Source organism: Leopardus geoffroyi, chromosome D1, assembly GCF_018350155.1.
Source record: "Leopardus geoffroyi isolate Oge1 chromosome D1, O.geoffroyi_Oge1_pat1.0, whole genome shotgun sequence".
Lineage (NCBI taxonomy): Eukaryota > Metazoa > Chordata > Mammalia > Carnivora > Felidae > Leopardus > Leopardus geoffroyi.
Window position 1 is genome coordinate 58,498,005 of NC_059329.1, and position 23,205 is coordinate 58,521,209.

General features: G+C 54.7%; 2 protein-coding genes across 7 annotated transcripts in view; both read right to left on the reverse strand.

Annotated features, from left to right (window-relative positions):
• Positions 1 to 4,732, reverse strand: part of ARHGEF17 (Rho guanine nucleotide exchange factor 17) — a 58,850-nt gene extending 54,118 nt beyond the window's left edge. Inside the window, exon 1 of one of the 2 annotated variants that reach the window (XM_045484094.1) lies at positions 878 to 4,732. In XM_045484094.1, coding sequence (XP_045340050.1) covers positions 878 to 4,090 — 3,213 coding nt within the window. In that variant the 5' untranslated portion in view covers positions 4,091 to 4,732. The remainder of the gene's footprint in view (positions 1 to 877) is intronic. The other variant, XM_045484093.1, reaches the window with a different exon arrangement.
• A 5,985-nt stretch (positions 4,733 to 10,717) lies between these two features.
• The window catches only part of P2RY6 (pyrimidinergic receptor P2Y6), a 39,689-nt gene continuing 27,201 nt past the window's right edge, over positions 10,718 to 23,205 (reverse strand). For 2 of the 5 annotated variants that reach the window (XM_045484098.1, XM_045484095.1), the window contains exons 2-4: positions 16,621 to 16,685; positions 15,598 to 15,659; positions 10,718 to 14,770 (exon numbers count right to left, since the gene is read on the reverse strand). In XM_045484098.1, coding sequence (XP_045340054.1) covers positions 13,750 to 14,736 — 987 coding nt within the window. In that variant the 5' untranslated portion in view covers positions 14,737 to 14,770; positions 15,598 to 15,659; positions 16,621 to 16,685 and the 3' untranslated portion in view covers positions 10,718 to 13,749. Of the gene's footprint in view, positions 14,771 to 15,597; positions 15,660 to 16,620; positions 16,686 to 18,835; positions 19,209 to 23,205 lie in introns of those variants that run through there. The other 3 variants (XM_045484096.1, XM_045484099.1, XM_045484097.1) reach the window with 2 other exon arrangements.

Sequence of the window (23,205 nt, forward strand, 5' to 3'; positions counted from 1 at the left end):
CAGGATGGCGGAACAGTGCTCCCACCCTGACCCAGAGAGGCAGCCCTGCCTGTGGGGGCTGAAACCACTCCCAAACTCTCTCAAGGACCCTGTCTGCTGAGCTTCAGCAGCCTTGTCTCTGTCCCTGCCCTCCCCTACAAGCCCCCACTCTAATCAGAAGAGGTTCTGGCAGACCGCAGGCACCAAGAGGGCCTCAATTCCAACCTATGAACTGTCACATTTGTGCAGCACCAGCTAGATGGAGACAAGTAGCACCTTGTCCACAATCCGTGATTTTACAGATGGAGAGGTTGAGTCACAGAGAAAGGCCAGGGCCACCAGTGTACTTTATGGAATCTTCTTTGCTCCTCCATCAGTAATGCCTGTACCTCTCCAATTCTCCCAGGCCCAGGAACAAACCCACATTTTGATCTGCCACAGAAGAACCACATGAGGAAGTACAGACCTATGTCAGCTGTGGGCCCCAAACCCTAACATCCTAGAAAGGGCCCGGCCGATAGGGCATTAAGACTCAGGAAAGACCCTCACACCTCCTTGGGTATTTATAAAAAAGAATCAGACAGGAATCTCTAAAACCAATCCCTGAGAAATAGCTAAGGACTAGATTAAACCTTTTGTAATTATCACCAAGAATACCTTGAAGCAGACAAGAACTTTTGACATCAGCACCCGCACAAGCCTTTGGGGCCTGAGTAGACAGGAGCCCTGTGTCTACACATTTTAACATTCTTAAAACTATCTGGGCACTTCCAGGACCAGAGAAGCCCCCTTAGACCTGGGCACCTACCTAATGAGCACACTCAAAAGGCTCCTGTGTAAGTCAGTGCGTATGGCCCTTCTCTGGCCCCACCCCTAAAGCCCCCCACAAAGGACTCACCACCTGTGGCTTGCTGCAGCACTTGCTGGCTGGGACAGGCTCATCTGGAGCCCTGGCTGCCTCAGGGGACTTGGCCTCAGCAGAGGGCGGTACAACAGGGGTCAAGCAAGGCATATCCACCGGTACAGGGGCAGGAACCTCACCAGGGTGGAGGGTCAGCATATACTGCTTAGTGACATCCTCGAGTGATGGTGCCTGCAACGTGGAGTGGGCTCTGGCAGGGAAGCCCATGGGCTCTGGCACAGCCACAGGGGGGCCAACGGAAGTCGGTGGCTCAGGTACCACAATAGGTGTGAAGGTGGCGGGCACACTCGCATGGCGAACGTGTTTGGAGGACAGTCGGGCCCGAGACAGGCTGTTAGTCTGGTCCTCATTGCCTTCCTCTCTCTGTAGTTCCTGATGACTGCTCCGGGCTGGGCGTTTCTTGGAACCACGTCGGATGAGCCGTGGGGACAGAACATCAGCCAGTTTAGGGTCAAGGTGGAAGTCACGGTGGGCAGTGGAGGAGGCAGGTGGGGTCTTGAGTAGGGCCCTTTCAGACTGTGCCCGGCCCCTGGCAGGACTGGGCTCTTCTGGTTCTGCCTGCCGCTCTGCAAGAATGGGCTCACTGCTAGACGGAGGCAGCATGGGTTCAACTTCTCGGATGGGTTCCCCTCCAGGGCCCTCAAATCCGGGCCCAGCCAGCTCCCCACGGCGGCTGGGGTCACTCAGAGATTTCTTCTTGGGGGCTTTGCCAGCAACCCTGTCATCTGCCACACACCCCAAGGCACCAGGCCCCTGAACAATACTCTGAATAACTTCCTGGTAACCCTTGCTGTCTTCACTGCCCACAGACCAGTCACTGTGGCCACTGGTCAAGCCCTCATCCACAGGTGGGGTCGCTGGAAGTCCTGTCTTGGGGCTCAGTGAGCCCAAAAGGTTGCTATCCACGGAGAACCCAGAGGGCTCCTCAGAGGTGGCAGCCCGGTGGCGCTGTGGAATTGGGTCACTCAGAGACCTGTAGGCCTCCCCGGCCTCTCCATTGCTCAGTTCAGTCCCACCAGGGCCTGAAGGTGGGATTTTCCGTCTCCGGCGGAGGGCACCTGGTGTGGGAGGGGTATCAGGGGACACTAGGGCCCACCCTCCCAGACTATCTTCAGCCCCAGGGCCATGGTGGTTGGTCTGGGCTGAGGATGAAGAAAGGGGTCGCCACAGCCCTGTGGTACCCAGGCTGCAAAAAGCTGAAACAGGAGGCTCAGGGTCTGCCCCAATGCCCTCATCTGTCAGGCTAGACTCAGGGCCAGAGAGCTCCTCCTGGGACCGCTGCCCTTGGGTCATGTCTCCTGCCCAGTCAGGGCTTCCAGGGGGGATATCACTTCCATCATCCTGCTGGGCACCCATTCGCTGGATCTTCTCAAAAACCTGACGGGCCTCTTGCACATACTGATCTTGGACAACCAAGGGCAGTGGGTCCTCCTCGGCACTTGGGCCTGCCAGCAGGAGCTCAGAGGAGCTGGGCTTCAGGGCACTGGTGCGGGATAGGCGGCGGGCCACAGGCTTCTCAGAGCAGGTAAAAGACTTTGCCCTCCGCAGAGTGGCCGTCAAGTCTTTGAGTGTGGGCCGGGTGCCAGGTGACGCTGCAGATGGGCCAGGCATGGGCCCAAGTTGTTCGCAGGGGCCGCCTGCTGCTGGTGAGTCTCTGCCATCCAAGGGGCTGCTCCCAAGATCATTGGGGCGCCCACTGGGTTTTCGGACCCTCAGCTCTGAAAGGTCTGAGCGAAGGAAACTAAGCAGCGTCAGGGTCTCGGAGGCGATATCTGGATTCGACAGGGACTTCCGCTGCCGACTCTTGTCCAACTCCAATCCTCCATCTCGCAATGCCCTCGTGGTGCCCACAGGTCCCTTGGTGCGGGTTCGAGGCTGGGGCCTTAGGAGGAGACCTTCTCCAGCTCCAAAGCTAGGCGAGCGATACATGCCCCAGCCCCCAGAACCCCGACTAGCCCATGGGTCCTCATCTTTGAGAGTCTCCGTGCTGGAATAACGGCTGCTACCACGGGAGCCTGCTGGGCTGGCTAGGTATGCGGGAAAGCTCACCTTGGCCACGCGGAAAGCTCCCCCCACAGTGTCAGACATGGGCCGGAGTCCCTCCTGAGGACCTGGTACACAGGGAGGCGAGCCAGTACCCCACTCCCGGGGTCCTTCTTCACTAAGGGCTCTTGGAGATTTGGAGGGCTCAGGACTCCTGGCTCCCCCTGCTGAGTCCATGCTGCCAAGATTTAACCCATAACTGTGTGGCCTACAGTCCTTATCCAAGAAGGAGCTTCCAGGCCTGGGTCCCGGCCTCCCTTCCCAGCGGTGGCCACCCTCACCGTCTTGGTCCTCCTCACTGCCCGAGGAGTGGCCTCCGTGGTAGGCCGGACTCTGAGCCCCGGGCGGCGGCGGCGGCGGGACCTCCTCTTCCTCCTCGCTGGAGCTGGCAGCCCGGCTGCGGCTGACAGGATAGGAGGAGGCGATGGAGGAGGAGCAGGAGCAGGAGGCCCGGGCCCCGGCCTGCGGTTGGGAGAAGCTATGCCAAGAATGTAAACCATCCGCCGGACGCTGCGCCCGCTCCTGTTGCTGCTGCTGCTGCTGCTGCTGCCGCTGCCTCCTCCCCTCGGTCCCTGGGCCGGGCAGCGGCCGCGCGGAACGCAGGCCAGCCAGGGGGAAGCACGTCCGAGGAGGTGGCGTCGGTGGCTGCCGGGGCTCCCGAGCCGGAGGCTCCCACACAGCACCGTCGGGGCTGGGCGTTCCCGAGGCCTCAGAGTCAGCACTGGGCCGCCTGGAGCCAGGGCCTCCGAAGAGCTTGCGCATCTCGGTGACGCTGGGCCAGGCCCCGCGCGCGGCACCCTCCGCCGCTTCTTCCGCGGCCCCGGGGGAGACGCCCCCGTCTCGGGCCCCTGAGTGGTCGTCGTCCAGGCGCGGCGCGTCGAAGCGCCGGGAGAGCTGGCGCACGGACGGCGAGAGGCTGCGGAGCGGGCGCGGCTGCGCGGGGGCGGCCGGGGGCCCCGACGGCAGTTTGGACACGCGCCGGGAGGGCTGGCCCGGGACGGTCGCGGCCGGCCGGCACGAGGCGCGGCGCCGCAGCCCGGGGGTGTCCGTGGCCTCCTCCCTCGGTCCGGGCCCGCCGCTCCAGCGTTCGAGCAGCTTGAACGAGACGCTGCGATAGAGCGGGGGCCGGGGCGCCCCGTCCGCCATGGTGGCAGCACTCACTCTGGGGGGGCTGGCCTCGGGGAGCCGTGGCCAACCCCCCCCCCCACGCCCTCGCCGCGAAAGGAGCGCAGCAGCCGGGGTCCGAAGGCCTGGGTTCTGCAGCAGCAGTGTGAGGGGGTTTGCGGGGAGAGGGCGCAGAGACCCAAGCAGAGGTTTATCTGCTGCGGCTCAAGTTTCTGAGGCCGCGGGCGGCATCTGCTCCATCCAGCGCGGTCCCTCCCGCCTCAGCGCCGACCCCCAGGACCGGCCCCCTCTTCGGCCGGTGCGATTCGGAGCATCGCGGCCCGGCCCGGTCCGGGCAGGATCCCAGTGCTCTGCTCCTCGGCTCCGTGCCCGCCAGCCGGCCTGCCTGCCTCCCCTCGCGCTCCCGCTCCGGCTCCCGCTCCCTCCCTCTTGGCTGCTAGCTCCTCGCTCCCTTTTGTTGCAAATAAACTTTGTGGCTGAGGAAAGGGGGCGGGAGGCGGGGCCTCGCGCCCAAAAGAGGGGGTGGGCTCCGGTCGCGCGCGAGGCTGGGAATCGGGAGTTAGGGGGGAGGGAATCGGGGAGGAGCTGAAAGAGAAACAAGACTGCTTGAGCACTTGCAGACCGAAGTAACCCTCTAGAGGAGCCCCTCTGGAACCCAGCAGGCCGAACTGCCCCGCCAAGGACTCCCTCCGGCACGCGAAAGCTCTCAGTGTGGTCAGATCCTCTGACATACAGCCGGGGCTGCGCCCCCACCGCGGTTCAGACGCTTTTGTGTGGCAACATCTTCTGCTCAAAGAAACCCCAACATGGCAACTTCCGACCCATAAACTGGTACACACCGACATTCAGGTACACCCAGAAACTCTTCCAGGTGGAAGGGGGCGGGACTCGCCGCCAGGGGGAGCAGTAGGCGCCATAGGAGACCTGGGCGCTAGCCGCTCCCTGCCCCACCCCTCACCCCGCCCAGGCCACGCCCCCCACCGGGCCCTTCTCTGTGAATCCCACTCTCCCAGAGAGCCCGTCCAGCCTCCCTTGCCCCCAAACGCCCCGCCCCTCTTACCTCTGCTGCCAGTCCAGCTCTGACCCTCCCACGCCGCTCCAGGTGCCCCACCCTCTGTGGCCACGCCCCCATCCCCCTCACTTTTCCAGCTGCCCACCCCTAGGCACGGCCCTCCACCTGCCCCCGCCGTCTCAGAGGCCCCTGTCCTCGCTGCTCCGCCCTGTGCCCCGCCCCCTCCTCTTGAGCTCCGTGATACGTGGCTCTTACGCCCTCTACCGGTCGGATTCTTCCCCCCCCCCCTTCCGGAGTACAGGACAGGTAAAGGTAAAGCGGTACCCATCACCAAAAATGGGAGTTTGGAAGACTTAATTTCCTTTACTTCTTTTCAGTCCTTTCCTAATCCCTTCAGCCGTTTCAAACCTAGTCCCTTCGCAAAGTCCCTTCTGCTTCACACGCAAAACGAATTTCAACGGAAACGCCCTTGACTTGCCACTGCCAAACCAACACGACTACCTGTGGCCCTCCGCCCTCCTACTAGAGGGTGTGGGTCGCCTCTAACCGTTGAGCTCCCCTTCCACCTCCGCCCTTGTCCGGCAAGTCTCTCACTGTACTGGGTACTGGGGTCTTCCCCACCCCCGCCTGCTTCTGCTATGTGCCATTCATCCTCAGGGCCCAGCTTACAATGCAAGGAAGCTCCTCAACATTTGAATGAACAAATGAGAGTTTATTTGTTCATAAACAATAACATGGGTTATTGTTGGATGTATGGGTAATATTATTTCATTCTTTTTATTTAATCCTCGAACCACCCTGGAGGGAGAAAATATTTCCTCGCTATTGGTCATGAAGGAGATGTAATTTTGACCACCGTCAAAGTCAGGAAATGGCAGTGCCTGGTATGACTCAAATTCAGATTTGAGGAGCTTTAAATGCCATGCTCCTCCAGTCTTCACCGGTCCCAGATCCCTGATAAAGAGGAGGGTTCTCTCTCCTTGAGCCCCCAGCAGTCTCTTCCTCCTTCTTGGGCCTGGGCTCACCTGCCCCAGGAACAGAGGATAGTCTGGTCTGACTCATGCTCTCCTCAGCAAAAGAGGGCTGGGTCTGACTAGGCTGGCAGGCCCTGGAAGCAGGAGGCCCTGGCCCAGATGAGAGGTGCAAGGATGGGCATAGAGCAGGATGGCAGTCAGGGATTGACTCGGTTGAGGGAAATCTCTGTAGGGAGGATGCTCTTCCTCTTTGAGTTGAGACTAGCCTCCTATAAGTTCCTCACCTCAGCCTTGTCTCAGCTCTGCCTCAAAAGGACCTCTGTCCTTCACTGGGGAATTGATGGCAAGGAAGAGAATCCTGCCTGGCCTAGTGCCTCTCTACCCTTGCCTTGCTGTGTGACTTTGGATATATGCTTACACTTTTCTGGGCCTCAGCTGCCTCATCTGAAAAGTGAGGAGTGGGTCTAGAGTTCCCCAAGAGTGCCTCTCTGACTCTATTTGAAGTCAAATTCTTGTTTCCTCTGAAATACTTTTCTACTCTTTGGGGAAAGTTTTGTTATGGTGGGGGAGACCCTCATCCTGACAGACACTGCTCTCCTCCAAAAACAATGGTCCCTACCATCTGAAATTTGTACTTTGCCAAACTTTTTCACATCCTGTCATATTTTGTCTTCACATCACTTCTGGAATAGAAGTTTATATTCCCATATCACAGATGGGCAAACTGATGGAGAGATGCAGAGACTCAGGTCACCTCAGCATCCTGAAGCTTGGCCTTGAGGTAGGCTGACTGAGGCCTTTGGATCAGGAATCCCCTTGGTGAGGGGTGAGGAGGGTGTTTAAGGATCTAGGCTGGGCCACCACCCAGTGGCACATTCACCCAGGCAGAGAGTGGCTTGGCTGCTTCCAGCACCTCACGAATCCTCCTAGCCCCAGTACCTTCTGATTCATGATGAGACAAAGTCATCTTCCAGGTACAGAGGGTGCCTGGGTGTTTTTAGCCCTTCAAAGACTCATCTAGGAGGTTGCTGGGAACACTGGGCACCAGGGTGGAGAGGGGAACATTTCTGGGAGTCTAGAGCTGGGCCCAATGCAGGCACCCTCACAAATGTGCCAGATGACCCTCAGCAGGTCACTCCCTTCCTCTGGGCCTCAAGCCTCTCACCTATGAAAGGAGAATGAAAACATTAACCCATCTACCCATAAGTCATGGTGCCCAGCAAGATCGGGGCTATAAAACCCTTGAAGAAATCAAGATAGGAAGGTTGTGATGGTCACAGTCATGGCCAGTGATGGCCCTTGGGTACTTAAGAGGGAGAAAGATAAGGAGTGAGAGGACCTCGAGAAGAAATGCCCTCCAGGGGCCACCTGGGTGGCTCAGTTGGTTAAGCGTCTGCCTTAGGCTCAGGCCATGATCTCACTGTTCATGGGTTCGAGCCCCATATTGGGCTCTCTGCTGTCACTGTGGAGCCTGCTTTTGATCCTCTGTCTCCCTCTCTCTCCTTTCCCCTTCCCCCACTCCCCTGCTCGTCTCTCTCTCTGTGTCTCTTTCAAAAATAAACATAAAGAGAGAGAGAGAGAGAGAGAGAGAGAAAGAAGAAGCAATAACCTCCAGGAAGGAACTGTCTTAGGGGGAATCTGACTCCTGACTCCATTCCCAAGTCAATTAGAAATGACCTGAGATTGTCCCCTTTCCTGTATAATTAGACCTCAAGTGGACAGTATTGGATTATTTATAACCTTTAGTTCATGACACATTCTCACCACTTCTTTAATTGGCTCCCACCACAAAACAACTAGGACCTCGATAATGTCCTACATCTCAGCATATAGGTTCCCTACCACCCATTCTCCTGCTGTCGTACCACACTGAATAATAACCATTACCTTCTGTGTTCAGCATTCCTTTGCTTTCCTTTTTGTGTAGTTTTGTTGCATCTGTGTATTCCTTCAAAGTACATATTTTCATTTTAGTTGTTACAAAAGGGCATCTTGCTCTGTGTAATTTTTTGAGATTACTTTGTACTTAATATTATACTGCTTAGGTTTATCCATATCGTCACACATCCATGTAGTGCATTCTGGCTGCGTGTAATATTCCATTGTGTGAATATAGCATGGTGTATTATTCATCCACTCTCCCATGGACGGATATTTGAGTGTTTGCAGGTGTTTGCTCTTGCAAATAGTGCTGCTCTGAGCATTGTGCACGACTCCAGGAGCACATGCGCAGGAGAGCTCAGGGCAACAGGCCATGTGACTACTCAACATCCAGGAGGCATTGTCAAGCTAGGATCGAATATCTCTCTGTGTGTTTTTATTTTATTATCTGTGTTTCCTTTTACGTGAAATGCCAGTTTGTGCCTCTTCTATTGGGTTATTATACTTTTTTGTACTTTATGAAAATTCTGCTCTAACTTTTCCATGCTCAATAGGGTGGCTTAGGGAGGGCTGGTAGTATTATCATTGTTTTGTATGTAAGGAAACAGAAACTCAGAGAAGTGAATGGGCTTGTTTAGAGTCACAGAGTCAATAACAGCCCTTTTGCACTGAGCTGATACCTTCTGAGACCATTGGGCCTCAGCTAAGAAACCTCTGCCCCTTAAGCTGAGTCACAAAACCCCTGGTCCCCATCATCTCTCAGCTCCTGACCATTACATGAGCTTATAGTCTCCCCAGTGAGGCCTTAGCCCTTGTTATGTTCTTCTGAGCTCTCCTCCCAGCTGTAATGATCCAGGGTATATATTTATTTCATTATTGCCTTTCTGTTTCATCAGACGAGAAGCTCGCTCAGGGCAGGGACCCACTGCTCAGCATGATGCCTGGCTCATAGTAGGTGCTCAATAAATGTTGTTTACTGGATGAACTGCCGGTTTCCTTGTCTGCACCCCTACTCTCACCCCCAGGTTCTTTCTGAGGATAGGGTCTGGGTCAGAGCTGCCTCTGTGTTCCCATCGCCATCTTGGAGGAGTATAGAGAATGTGTGTGGAAGAATGAATGAAGGAGGGAGGAGCAAGCTGCATCTATTCCTAGGACAGATCCAGTGCCCCTGGGCTTTTCCACATTAGAAAGGACAAGCCCTGGTTCCTGATTCTCTGGCTCTTCCATCTTTGGCCCTGCCCCTGTACTCAACCTACAACAGCCAACTCATATGCCTCCTGTCATGGAACTGCCTTCCCTGGACCAGGCCTCCCTGGGAGGCTTCTTCTCTCTTTTCTTCTCCACCCATCACCTCCACTTCCTCCCTGCCTGCTACTCCCTCATTCAAACACCTCCACTGCCACCATCATTCAGAAACCCCTAGGCTTTGACCTTTCACCTCTCTGGCTCCTCCTCCTGCCCAGCCCCCTAATGAAGTTCCCAGGGTTCTCTCCAGGCCCTCCCTTCCTACTCTGTCCCTCAGGAAACCCATCTACCCCCTCGGCCTCAGGCCTCAAGCCGAAAGCACCATGACCACTCCCCAAGTTTTGCAATTCTCTAAGAAGCCTTCCTGGGTATCTCCAGACCCTGCTGAGTCCTAGCTCCCACCCAGGTTGAGGCCTTGTTATCAAGCTGGACCCTGACCCCACCCCAGTCCAGGACACTGCCTGGCCTCCCTCTAGGTCCACCATCTCAGGATAGAAGCGAAGTAGAGGGACTTGTTTTGGCTGTGGTAACAAAGGCCTGAAAAACTCGTGGCTTAAAAAAGATAGACATTTATTTCCCTCTTGTGCAAAAGTCCAAATTCAGGTGGCCCCAAACTGGAATGGTCAGAAACCCAAGCTGTTTCTCATGGTCCAAGATGGTGCCCCACCTGTGAGGCCCCCATTGTAAGCAGCAAGAAGGGAGGGGAGGCAAAGGACAGACCCCACCTATCTTTTAAAGACCTTCATCCCCTTCCTGTGTTAAACTGCTGTAGGCCACTTTGCTTATATCCCACTGCCCAGGATTAAGATACCTGGTCGTACCCAGCTGCAAGTAAGGCTGGGAAATGAAGTTTTCATCCTAGGAGAACTTGTGCCTAATTAAAGGAGAGTTAATACTGCAGTTGGCACTTAGCCGTCTCTGTTACAACTTCCTAGGGGGATCCCCAGTTACTGGCACTGGCTGAGGCAGGTGGGCACTTGAAAGGCACGTAATAAAAGGAAAGGGAAGCGAGGCAGGTCGAGTAAGGCAAGGGGGGCATCTAGTATCTGGGTTAGAGAAAGACTGTGTGACCTTCACAGGTCAATTCTCACATCTGGGCCTCAGTATCCCCATCTGTAATTGGAGGTATTGTAAGGATTAAATGAGAAAACGTATGTACAGCACACTGCATGTGCCCAGGACCTGCAGAGCCCAACAAATGGCCACTGCTGTCATTATTGTGGCTCCCCGGTGCTCCCCTGGGCTGGCACCAATCCTTTTACTCTCCAGCCTAATCTCTTGCTATCTTTCCTCCAACAGCCTCTACGCCTTGGGCTGTGCTGTTCCCCCGCACCAGAACAAACTTGCCCTGTCTTCTTCAGTCTAATTATGGCCATCCTTCAAGCCCCAGCTGCACTGCTGCTCCCCAGGCAATCTTCCTCAAGCCCAGAGCATCACCTTGGACCCCTGTGAACCCACATGCTCCCCCACCCCTCACCACACTCTACCTCCACACCTTGTCATGTCTTGACATGTCTTGACATGTCTTGACATGTCTCCTCTGTCTTTACCCCAGTGAGCAGACATCCCCAGCTGAAGCCCCTATTCCCGGGTGTGCTCTGGGTTAAAGTGAGGAGAGAGATTAGGGGATGGGGACAAAAGGAGGGAGAAAGAAGGGGGGAAATTCAAGCTCCCCAAATGGCACTCGGGAGTCTCTCGTACTGGCATTAATAAATGGTTTTTCCTTCTTGTAGGAGTAGATAGATGGGGCTCATGGATTATGAGCCTCGTTCTGAAGGGAAAAAAAAAAGTGTGCGGAGTTTTTTTTCTTAAAAGACCAGCTGCCTCCCCAGGTGAAGGAAGGAGAAATCCCTTGCTCAGAGCCCCTTGTTTAGAAACTTCCTAGGCAAATTCCTGGAGAGAGAGACTGGAGGAACTTGTATGCACAAAAGGCAAGGTCATTACAATAGCAACAGTCATTGCACGCTTACTGTGTTTCGGCATTACTCTGAGTGCTTTGCACGTATTAATCCTCACAACCACTTTGCAAGACAGATAGCATCATCATTCCCATTTTATAGCCTGGGAAGTTACGGTACAAAGAGGCTACATAACTTGCCCAGAGTAACATAACTAGTAAGTGGTAGAGCCAAGATACACGCTCAGGTTGAGCTGGGTCTGCAGTTTCCACCCTTTATGCTGTTCTGCCTTGCGAAGGGATGCTGGAAATGGAATTTACCTGTGGTCCACAATGTTCACTCTTGGAAAAGTAACCAAAGAAAGGGTCACCATTCTCGGCAGTCTGCTAGGACAGTCATCTGGGATGCTCTGGGCACTGTGGGCAGAGGCCCTCTGCCTTCCGCTCTCCTGCTGCCCTACTCCCCCATGACAGGCAACTGAAGAGTCTCATCTCAGACTCTCAACAAGATGCAAGGCAAGCATCATCTGTACTACTTGGCAGGACATTGCATTATGTTGGGAATATACATCTTCTGACATTTCCTCGCATCTCTTCCCTGTGACCCAAAGAATCAACGTCCCTTCTGTTCAAATTATCATCAACTTCTTCAGCAAGGGCACTTTTGATGGGTTCCCAAGATGGTTTGGGCCCAGTTTTCCCACTTCCTCAGACAGCTGCAAGCACACTTCCAACATTACTATGGAGTTTAACTCCCGCAGAGCCCTTCTCTGAATGCCCCCATTGCCCAACAGCCTTGGAGATTAGACAGGGCTAAAAGGAAAATGCTGAGTAAGCTACGCAGTCCTTCCCCTCCCTGCTCTGTCCCTATGCCCTGCTCTCTCTCGTCTCTACCCTCTAAGGTGGTAGACTCTTTGTCAAGGCTGGTTCGGGTACAGGGTCTGAGTGGTATACTAGCAGCCAAGGGCAGGTGAAATTGTTCTACAGGTGGAAAGCTGGGACCTGGGAGGAAGGAATAAGGAATGGAGGAGAAGTGAGGGGGAGTCCAGTGGGGGTGTGTGTGGAGATATGAGGAAAAGGAGCAGAGAGGGTGAGGAGCTGTGTGGGTGGGGCCGAAAGGAGGGGTGGGTGGGGAGAGCAGGTAAAGAGGCCTTATGTGGCAGAATCCCTTGGCTGTCTTCTCAGAGACCTTCAGTGAAGATGCCTTTCCAAAGCTTTTGAAGGTTCAGGTCTGTGTTTGAGATGTCCCTGTGAGATGGCCTCTAGCAGCCTCCCAGGCACCCACAGGCCAGAATGATGAAGATGAGAGGGCAGGAGCAGAACCCATGGACCAGTCTGTCTTGAGACTGGCCACAGGACTTCTGCACCTCCATGTGGCAGCCTCCTGGTAGCCCTGGTATGGCCCTGAGTCTCTTCAAGTTGACTTCTCCTTCTAGAATGAAGCAATATTGAAGGGCTATTTCCCTTCACTTGGGGGGGCCTGGTGGAGGGTTCCTTAGGCACCCAGGATACCGAGGCTGAAAGAGGCCCATGTGAAGAGATAGGTGGAGGAGAGGTGGGGTCTGGGGCTCTTCCTGGCATTCAATGCTCTGGTCCCACCCACTCCATCCCCTCTTGGACTTAACTGAAACTCACTATTGATTTGCAGCCAGATTCAACAGGTCTCTGCCTCTGGGTTTTATGCACCCACTGCCTTCCATCAGGAGCAGCCTCCTTTTCTCTGTCTTTTGAATTCCTCCCTGGCTTAAGCTCCACTCTTTGAAGAAGTACTCCCTGATTCTTCCCTCTGCTCAGCCCCCACAGCCTGAAGGGTGGCCATGGGACAGCTTTTGTTTTCTCAACTTTCACACACAGCAGACCATATGCCTGCCCCCCCCTCCAGCTCTCTACCCATCTCCTCCAGCGCAGAGTCTAGATTAGGGCCATCCCAGGCTGGGTGAACACACTCCCCACCTCCATTTGCTGACCTGCCACTCAGCCCTCGACATCTGGTTCAGATGCCCCCCAGCCCCGCCCTGAGAAATCTTTCCTGACTCCTTGGACTGGATCATGGGTATCCTCTGTTCACCCCTCCCCGCCAGCCATGCTTCCCTCTGTCACAGCCTTGACATCACTTTGTCAAATGTCAGTATATCCAGTAGTTGGGAGCCTATATGGGGCAGAGCTGGGACTTGTTCTCCTGGGGCCCCGGAATCAACCCAGGCCCAAGCACAAGGTGTAGGTAAAGTTTTGCTGAATGAATGGAACATCACATACCTCCAGAGAGCTCATATTCATCCCTCAAAATCCAGCTCAAATGCTCCTTTCCAGAAGCCCTCACTTCCTCCTCCCATCTTCCCTCACTCCCTTTATTGGTGACTCCAAAACATTCGGCATGCTCCTCGATTACAGTGCATGTCACACGCCATTTTTGTGAGCAGCTTAACATGGCTTCCCTGCCTCTCCAGGACTGACTGGGACCTTCTGGAGAGCCAGGTCCGAGCTTGTCTCTCTGTGCCCACACGGCCCGGTCCAGAGAAAGAGCTCAATAAATAGTCATTGGTTGAGATTTTGGAGTCTGTGGGGCGACCCCACTCCATGCTCAGCTGAGCTAAGCTCTAATTCTCTGCACAGTTTGGGGTTGGTGGGGCTTCCGGCGCCACGGCCCCAGGTGTCCTTGTCCCCAGTGGGCTCAGGGACCCCGTCGCTGCCACTTGGCCGTGAGTTTCTGCAGCAGCTCATGTGGCCTCCGGCGGAACTTCTTCTGAGTGAAGTAGAAGAGAATGGGATCCAGCACGCTGTTGGCACTGGCAAAGGGCCGTGTGACTTTGTAGGCAGCTGCAAAGGCCTCCAGCACAGGGCAGGGGACCCCAGATGTAGAGCGCACCGCCAGGTAGGCTGTCTTGGTGACGTGGAAGGGCAGGAAGCTGACGGCAAAGGCGGCTGCCACCACCACCGCCATGCGGGCTGCCTTGCCACGCCGCTCCCGGGCCACTGGCCCTGCTGGGCCGTCCTGGCGGCACAGATGGTAAGCCAGGCGGCAGTAGCAGGCCAGCAGGGCGGCAAAGGGCAGCAGAAAGCCGATGACCGTGAGGGCCATGCCGTAGGGCATATAGTAGGAGGCCAGGGCAGGCGGGCTCAGGTCATAGCAGACGGTGCGGTTACGCTGGACGCCTGTGGCAGCAAAGAGGGCTGTGGGCAGACACTGGGTCGCCACAGCCAGCCACACAGCCCCACACACTACCCAGGCGGCGCGGCGGCCCCCACGCTTGTGCCAGGGGGCCAGTGGGTGGCAGATGCCCAGGTAGCGCTGGAAACTGATGCAGGTGAGGAAGAGGATGCTGCCGTGTAGGTTGGCGTAAAACAGGAAGCGGACCAGGCGGCAGGCGAGGTCGCCAAAGGGCCAGTGGTCACCTTGGGCATAGTTGTAGATGAGCAGGGGCAGGGAGCAGGCGTAGAGCAGGTCGGCCAGGGCCAGGTTCAGGGTGTACACGGCCGTGCGGGTCAGGGCCCGGCGGGATGTGCCGATCTGGGCGATGACACAGGCGTTCAGTGGCAGGCCGGCCGCCAGCACCACTGAGTACACAGGTGGCAGTAGCAGTCTCTTGAAGTTCTCTTGGTAGACACAGGTGGTGGGCGGTGAGCCCGGGGCCTGTCCTGTCCCGTTGTCCCACTCCATGGCTGCCCGATTATGCCTCCCGCATCCACAGAGGCTAGGGAAGCAACACAAAACCTGTCAGTAACCACACTCACTGACCGTCCGGTAGGCCCCCTGTCCCTCTCTGGGCCCTGATCTCCACCTGAACCATCTCTGATACTCTACCCCACGGAGACCGCACGCTGCCCTCACTTTAAGGAAACCTGGAATACAATAAAGCTCAAGCTTGGGAAAAATCCAACTCACTTTCTATAATATTCATTTCCCACCAACCTTCCTGGTGAACTTCTATTCGGCCTTCAAAACCCTAGTCAAATGTCTCCTCTTTAAGGGGAGACTGACAGACTTCTGGTTTTTGTTTGTTTGTTTGTTCTAAATCTTTTTTTTTTTTAAGTTTTATTTATTTAGGTAATCTCTACACCCAACAGGGGCTCGGACTCACGATCCCGAGATCAAGAATCGCATGCTCTTCTGACTGAGCCAACCAGGCACCCCAGGCAGACTTTAGTTTGAATCCCACCTGTGCTACTTATTAGCTACGTGACCTTGGGCTAGTGATATACCTTTTCTGAGTCTCAATTTTCCCATCTGAAAATTGCAGGAATGACAGGCCACCTCTCAGAATGTCATGAAGTTTGAGGTACTAAATCACGCTAGGTAGGGCTTCCCCTGGGCTTTTTGGAGTTTGGAGATTATGGTTATGGTGAACATGTGTGCCTTTCTCTCCTACACAGACCAGGAACCTCCTGAAGAAGTGCCAGGTCTGATGCCTGTATCTGGGAGCCCAACCTGCGGTCCAGGGCAGTGAAGGCCCTGGTAACTCTTAATTAATCAACGTGAACAGTATCCACACACTGTGAACTGATGAAGGACAGTGCCCACCTCCTCAGACTGGACTCCACCTTCCAAAGCCATGGTTCTTCTTTTGGCTGCAATCTTCTTATCTGTAAAATGGGGGAAGGAGGTGATTCAGGAGTTCCTCTAAGCCTCCTTCTACTTGACTTGAGGCTACAAATGTCTGTCTAGCACACACTGGACCACAGCACCCTCTGGTGGCTAATGTGAAAACAGCTTCCCCAAAGGCAAACGGGCAAATGACTGAGGACCAACCAAATCTGTTGTTGTTTTTTTTTAACTGATTTTATTATTTTTTTATTAACGTTTTTTTATTTATTTTTGAGACAGAGACAGAGCATGAACGGGGGAGGGGCAGAGAGAGAGGGAGACACAGAATCGGAAGCAAGCTCCAGGCTCTGAGCCATCAGCCCAGAGCCTGACGCGGGGCTCAAACTCACGGACCGCGAGATCGTGACCTGAGCTGAAGTCGGCCGCTTAACCGACTGAGCCACCCAGGCGCCCCAACTGATTTTATTTTTAAGTAATATCTTCACCCAAAGTGAGGCTCAAACCCACAACCCCATGACCAAGAGTCATGCGCTCCACTGACTGAGCCAGCCAGGCTCCCCTACTGCTTGCTTTTTATAGAGAGGAAAATCCAGGCACAGCAAGAGGCAGTGATGGCTCAATCTTCCTCATTGAGTTAGAAGCAGAGCCAACCACCTGACTGAGAGGAGACAACTAAACATAGCCCATGGTCATGGGATGTAGAGGTTATAAACCCAACTTCAGAGCTAGGCAAGCCCGACATGGGGCTCATTCAAATCCTGGCTCCCCTACTTCTACGCTGTTCAACCCAAAGCATATCACTGGCCTTTTCTGGGTCTATGTTCTTATCAGTAAAACATGTCATAGGCCTGATATACAGTAGGTGCTTAATAAATGCCATGCCATGCTGTTGTATCCTACACGTAATGCCTCCATTCATCCCTTCAGGCGAGATTTTGGGGAAGCACAAGTGTCTTACGGGGTTCCCTGGTGAGGTAAGTCTGGCTTCTTGATACTTACCTCCCAACTGGCATGTCCACATTTACTGGTGCCCAGAGAGAACTCGCAACTTAAATCTAATGGACCTGAAAGACAAAGCCTTTGAGACAGTGAGTCAGATCATCCCCCTTCCTATTTATAGGTGGGAAAACTGAAGCTAAGGAAAAGATATGAAGTCCTGTAAATGTACACAGAGGGTGACAGAGGTTTGAGGCCAGAAGGTTCAAATCCCAGCTCTGCTACATGTGAGCCGTGGGGCCTTAGGCTCATTACTGAACTCCTGGGCCTTGGTTTCCCCATCTGTAAAATGGAGTAATAGAGTACCTGCCTCATAGGGTTGTTATGAAGATCAGTGCCTGGCACAGGGCAAGTGTAAGCTATTCTTGATGTGAATATACCTGCTAAGTCAAGTTATGAGATTTTAATTTTTTTTAATTATTATTCTTTTTTTTTTTTTAATTTTGAGAGAGACAGAGCAGGGGAGGGGCAGAGAGAGGGAGAAAGAGAGAGAATCTCAAGCAGGCTCTGAATTGTCAGCACAGAGCCCGACGTGGGGCTCAATCCTACGAACTGCAAGATCATGACCTGAGCCAAAATCAAGAGTCGTACGCTTAACTGACTGAGCCATCCAGGCCCCCAAGTTATAAGATTTTTAAAAGTTAAGCTAGAGCAAAACGTAACTACCCAAACTAATTTCTACCAACTTAAAATTTGATTCTGATGAAAATATTTTTCCCAGAGTCTGGGCAAATGCAAAATGAGGTTTGGATTCTCTAGTCTGTATCCCACATGCTATATTATCTTTAATTATGAAAAATTCTTTGTGGGGCTTCAGCCCATGTGCTAGGAGTGCCGGGTGCCCAGTTAGCCAGTTAGGCATGGGGGAAGCCACAGGAAGAAGCACGGGAGGACCCCCATTGTAGCCAGGAAGCCAAGATTAGTACAGGCAAGAGAAAGCTCATTTACCCATCTCTTCATTCATTTGTTCAGGCTATTCTTTCCTTTATGCATTCATTCTCCTGTTTTCACCTGCCAGGCATTTAATGCATACTTACTGCCCGCTGGATGCATGGGGGCACAGTACATAGATGTCGATGCACATAGATAGATAGAGATATAGAAATTATTTATACACATACACATACACGTACACATACATATACATATGCTAGTCTGCATGGGGAGACCAGTGTAAGCCACAGGATAGAAGAGACTTTTCAGAAGAGAACGAAGGATGGAGCATGACCCAGGTGGTTGAGGAGGAATTCCCTGGGTGGAGAGGGGTGTGAGGATCTCTGGGTGTCCCCAGGTGGGGAGGAAAATAGAGCAGGCAGAGCTTGAGAGGAGAGCAGCCTTCTAGGGCAGGGTCATGGTGAGGAGGAAGAAACGGGTAGAAGGAACAGTGCTGTGCCTCTGAAGTCTCTTTTGGGAGGCCTATTGTCCTCAGACACCACCCCGAGGGAAAGCCCTCACCTCAGGTGACTGGAGGCTCCAGATATTTCCTGCTCTCCACTCCCTGGTAAGACTGGTCCTCTTGGAAGGAGGCAGAGGCAGCACAAGGAGATCCAGAGTGAAGCTTCAGGTCTGCTCCAAGAAAGGCAGGCATGCCTGTCACCCTGGCTCCCTCATACACTCTACCCTCTGATGACTACGAGAGGCAGGGGCTGGTCCCAGCGGAGGGCTCCCTTGGCCCCTGCCTCCCAGCAGCTGACACTGTCTCCCTCTAGCTCTCACAGATGTCATTTCTTGGGCCCTGAGCCCTGGGCCAGCTCAGGCCCAGTCTTCCTGGGCTCCGGCCACACTGTCTCTGGTGGGGGGCTTTCTAGCAAGTGGGTCAGATTACATCCTTCCCTGTATTCCTCTGCCCTTTGAAGAAAAGCTCAAACTCCTGACATTCAGGCTCCCTGCTGAGCCCTCCAACCTTATCAAGGTACCCCTGGTTGCTCCACTCTGCCCCTTCCTATCCTGCCACACCGTTCCCGAGACAATAAGACCGCCGCACAACTATCCACAGTCAGAGACCTAGACTTCCTCTCGGGCCGGCATCCAGCTGCAGATCCAATCTTGCTTCTTCCTATCTGTCCCTCCAACTGGGTAGAGTCCCTTCTTCTGGTCCCCTCAACACCGTGGACCTCCTTTAGGTCAGCGCTGGGTCCAGCCTGCCTGCCCAAACTCACAGTTCCTTGTGTCCAGCCCCCATGCCCCCCTCACATTGGCCCATAGCACCAACACTCACATGCAGCCTCCTGTCCCTGAAGCACCTTGGTGGCCTCAAATGCGTTGGAGCAAGGGGAGGCCAGACATGAGGCTCTCCACTCTCCTGCCCTCAACTCAGGCTGCAACACCTCCAAAGGAGCAGGCGGCTTCCTCTGTTTCCTGGCAGGGCTGTCTCTGACTGAAATAGCCCCTGCGGGGGCCACCCCCTCCCTGCCACCTCCAACACCAAGGTCTGGCGGAAACTGGGCCTCGAGGAGCAAGGAGGCGGAGAAAATGTCTCCTTCCTGGAACCCTTCCCACCCAGCAGAAGAAAGAGGGTGATGAGGGGATAGAAAGGTGGGGGAGAACCAGAGGCTGCTGGTCAAAGGCCAGTCCCACAGCCCCAGCAGCTTCCTTTCTCCTCAGCCGTCTCTCAGTCTTCTCATCTGTCAAATGGGCATGTGGGTAATTAAAGAGTTTTTGGCTCCCCCTTTAGCTGTAACACCCAGAGTCACCTTGTAGTCACTCACTCCCCCATCCATCCCTCCTTTCTCCATTCAATAGCTCATTCACTGACCTATCCATCCCTCCACATGGTAATCTACTTATGCACTCACTTATTTGGTCACCTTCTCCCTCTCTCCTTCCCTCTCTTCCTTTTCTCCCAAACCATTATTGAACACCTACTGTATGCCCTCAGATCCTCCCACATACCTCCACTTCTCAGGCACTGTCTCCTGCATGGCAGGTCCAGAGCTCACCGGGAGTGACAGGTGTGGGTTGTGGGGATAGAGGTGATGCCCCTGAGAACTCATCTGAGTGAGATTCTCCCTGCCGGTGCCAAGCCCTCTTCCAGCCCCTCCTTACTCCCAAACCAAGACTCAGAGCTGTTAGGATGGACCAGAGGAGGTGAGGTGGCTTCTCATTGTTCCGAGGAGGACAGCTCCAGTAGCAGAGGCAGCATTTGCAGGGATGACTTGGAGGAGGTGGGCTTTGGTTGGGAGAAGCTGGGGCAACGAGAGGGGGACAAGTTCACGCAGGGAGAGAACACTGCCCTGGGTGCTTGAGGCCCAGGTTCTTGTTTACTTTGGCCCCTACCCACAAGCCCCTTCCCCTTTCTGAGCCTCCTTGGCAGAATGTGGTCATAGTGGCCACCAGCATGTTGTGAGGATGAACTGCCAGGGACAGGGAGGACCCTTTTTACCCTGGCAGGTGTGAGCACTGCCCTCACACCCAAACCCATTTTATAGACAGGGGGATTGAGGAACTGAGTTGGTCCCGAAACTTTGGGTCAAGCTGAGGAAATTCAGGTTTGAACTGCTGAGGAACACTTTGGTCAGTTGTGCAAGGACTGAGCACCTACTGCCTATTCAGGGCTGTGCTAAGAGGTTGCCAGCTGAAAGTGTGGACCTCCTGATCTGATTTTAGTGGTGCTAGAGCTCAGGAGGGCAAGGAGGCCTGGCCTTCAGCCCAGAAACCAGTCCTTTGCTGCATTCCTAGGACAATCTCCAGTGGTCACTCCCGCCACAGTGTCTGCCCCAAGAATGGGAGCAGCCCTGAGGGCTTCCTGGAGGTGTCAGACCCAGCGCAAGGCTTGGGTCAGAGTTCCTGCTACCGGGTTGGGGCCCAGGTGGGAGAGCTCAGGTCTCAGGGGTCATGGGAAGGAGTGACCTGGAATGGCTCCTGGAGAAGGCATGTCTGTTGCTGGGACTTAAAGGGCCAGGAGGACTTGGCCACATGAAGAGTGAAGAGAGCACCCAGGCAGGAGGCACGCAGGCAGGGAATGAGCCTATCCTGGGGGAGAAATGAAGCATACTGTAGCAGGGGATGAGCTGTGTGAAGAGGGGCCCAGTTGGAGGCCTGAGGGGGCTGGCCCGTTTAAAACCTCCAAGACAGAGCCCAAGTGCCCCTGCTCTGCTCCCAAGCCTGCCAGGGTTCCTAAGTCCAGCCTCAGCCCTTCCCCACCAGGCTTTCCAGCCCTGAGGCGTACATCTGTGCTATTTCCTCTGCCCGGGATGCCTTCCAAATAAGCCCTACTTATCCTTCCTGTAGTTTTCACGTCTGTAAAATGAGAATGATTGGTGCCTGCCACATAGGCTGTTGTAAGAAATAAACGAAACCATGCAGGTGAGGTGCTCTGGCACACAGTATGGACTCAATCAACATTTGTTAACTGAATGAATCAATTCCAGGCCCAGCCTAAATGCCCCCACTTTGGGCTCCCTCAGCCCGTGGCAGCGTGCACCAATTCCTGGGTCCTCACCACCCGGTGTCATCTCCTAATAGTCTGCCCGCTGCCGGATGTTTTAGCTGCAGCCCAGGGTGGGTGGCAGGCGGTGGCAGTGGTTATTCTCTCCCTTATACAGATGAAAGAAGTAAGACTCAGGATAAGTCAACGAGTTTCCCAAGGTGTCCCAGCCAGGGGACATTTCAATACTGTCTTTCTGACTCTACAAGCCCCTTATCCATGGTTCCCCTGAAATCCATGCTTAGACGTCCAAGCCAGGAAATTCCCAGAGGATCGTCTCCCCTGCACTGAGGGCTTCTGGCCATGAGATGGTGCCAGCAGACTGCCTGGGCTGGCCAGTCTCAAGCCTTCTGCCCTGGGGTGGGGGCTGTGTGGCAGCTCGGCACACAGCCAGGGCCTCCCTTCTGGGGCTGGCACTGAGCAACCTCAGGACTGGGTTCCCAGCCTCAGTTTCTCCTGACCCACTCCCCAGCCTTTCTCCTATTTGTTAGTCCCATATCCATTCATATCCTGTTCTCAGAGCCTCACCTGATCAATCTGGCTCACGGGAGCTAGTGGTGACAATTGGCAGGGGGCCGGGGCCGGCGTTCAGCCCTGTTTGTCTGAGGTAGAGGCCCTGGGAGTGTTGCCCTGACACCAGGCATCCACCCACCCAGCTCCGTTCCAGGTACACCCTTGGCAGAAACATTGAAGTCCCTCACTCCATAGAGGGGACACACTCTGCCAGTTTCCTTTTGTCAGTTCAGGCAACACATGGGATCGGTTTGTGCCTGCAGCAGAAGCGATTCAGGATAGATGGAAGGAAGAACTGGCAAGGGTTGATGCTCCTTGGGTTGCTTGGATCCTATGGTCTCAGGATACCCTTTTAGCTGACTCTGCAGTTCCCTCCCCATCCCTGCTCCAAGGACCTCAAATCTGGAAGGATGAGGAGGCCAGAGGCAGGAGCTGGAAGACTGAGTCACCACTTGCCAGCCAGCCAGGAACCAGCCCAGACCAGGCTGGATGTGGGAAGAGGCCTCCCAACCTTGGCCTGCCTGCCTGCTGGGAAACAAGGCCTGGAAACCCCCTTGCTTGGTCTCCGGCTTGTGAGTTTAGCAGCAAGGGCACAGGACGAGAAGGGTCAAGACCCAGCTTCCTTCCCCTGAGGAGTCAGACAGACTGGGATCCATCACCAACTCACTGTGTGACCTGGGGCGAGCCACCTACTCTCTCTGAGCCTGAGTCTCCACGTGATAAACAGGGCTAGTCCTGGCGCCTGCCTTAGAGGGTCATTACATGCTCTGCCACAGTCACCAATCCAGCCCTGACCCAGCAGCATCCAGCCCGGGGCAGGAGTGCCCCCTGGAGCCTGCCTCAAGCCAGCCTGAGGCCAGGTTCCTGATGGCAGAGCCTCCTGGCATCCAGAGGATGGGGGGCAGGGGCAGTGCCCCCCACTCCAGGTGGAGTTTTGGTCCCACTCGTGGTATCAGGCTGGCTGCAAAAGCAGGCAAATCTGGTAGGAAAAGGACACAGGGAGGGCAGGAAACTTGATTTCTCTTCTCTTTTCTACTTCCCCTTTTCACCTCCTACTCAACCAGAATTAAAGTTGGAACTGAAACAGCCATTTTGAGTGCAAGGAAGGGGAAGCTTCGGGGAATTTGGGAGATGAGGCTACTTCCTTTAGTCTCTCTCTGGCCTCTACCGGCTGAGCAAAGAGGGAACTTGCATCTCTGAGCCAGACCCATCAGTGAGCTCATGTAATCCCCACCACAATCCAGACAGATGTTTTCATTGGGCACTGACTCCGCACCATCACTGTGCAAAATGCCACAGCCCACTTACCCTTCACATTTCCACCTCCACTTTACAGATGAGGAAGCTGAGGCTTGGCAAACTTAGCAAGAGGTTGTCTCTCGGGAATGTGAATGAAGAGGTCAAAAACCATGGTGACCTAGGCAGGCACAGGGCTGAGAAGGCACAGGGCAGCCTCGGGGCTGGGGAACTGGACGGGGCAGCCCCTGACAGAAGGAGAGTCCATGGTGCCAGCTTTCTAAGTCCGTGCCCACGGGCCGCAGCACCTCCCACTGGGGGCTCTGGAAGATCCCAGCACCTTCCAATATGCCCTCTTCCCTGAAGCTAGTGTGAGAGGGTCTCTGTTCTTTGCCTGGACCCCCAGGCTGTCC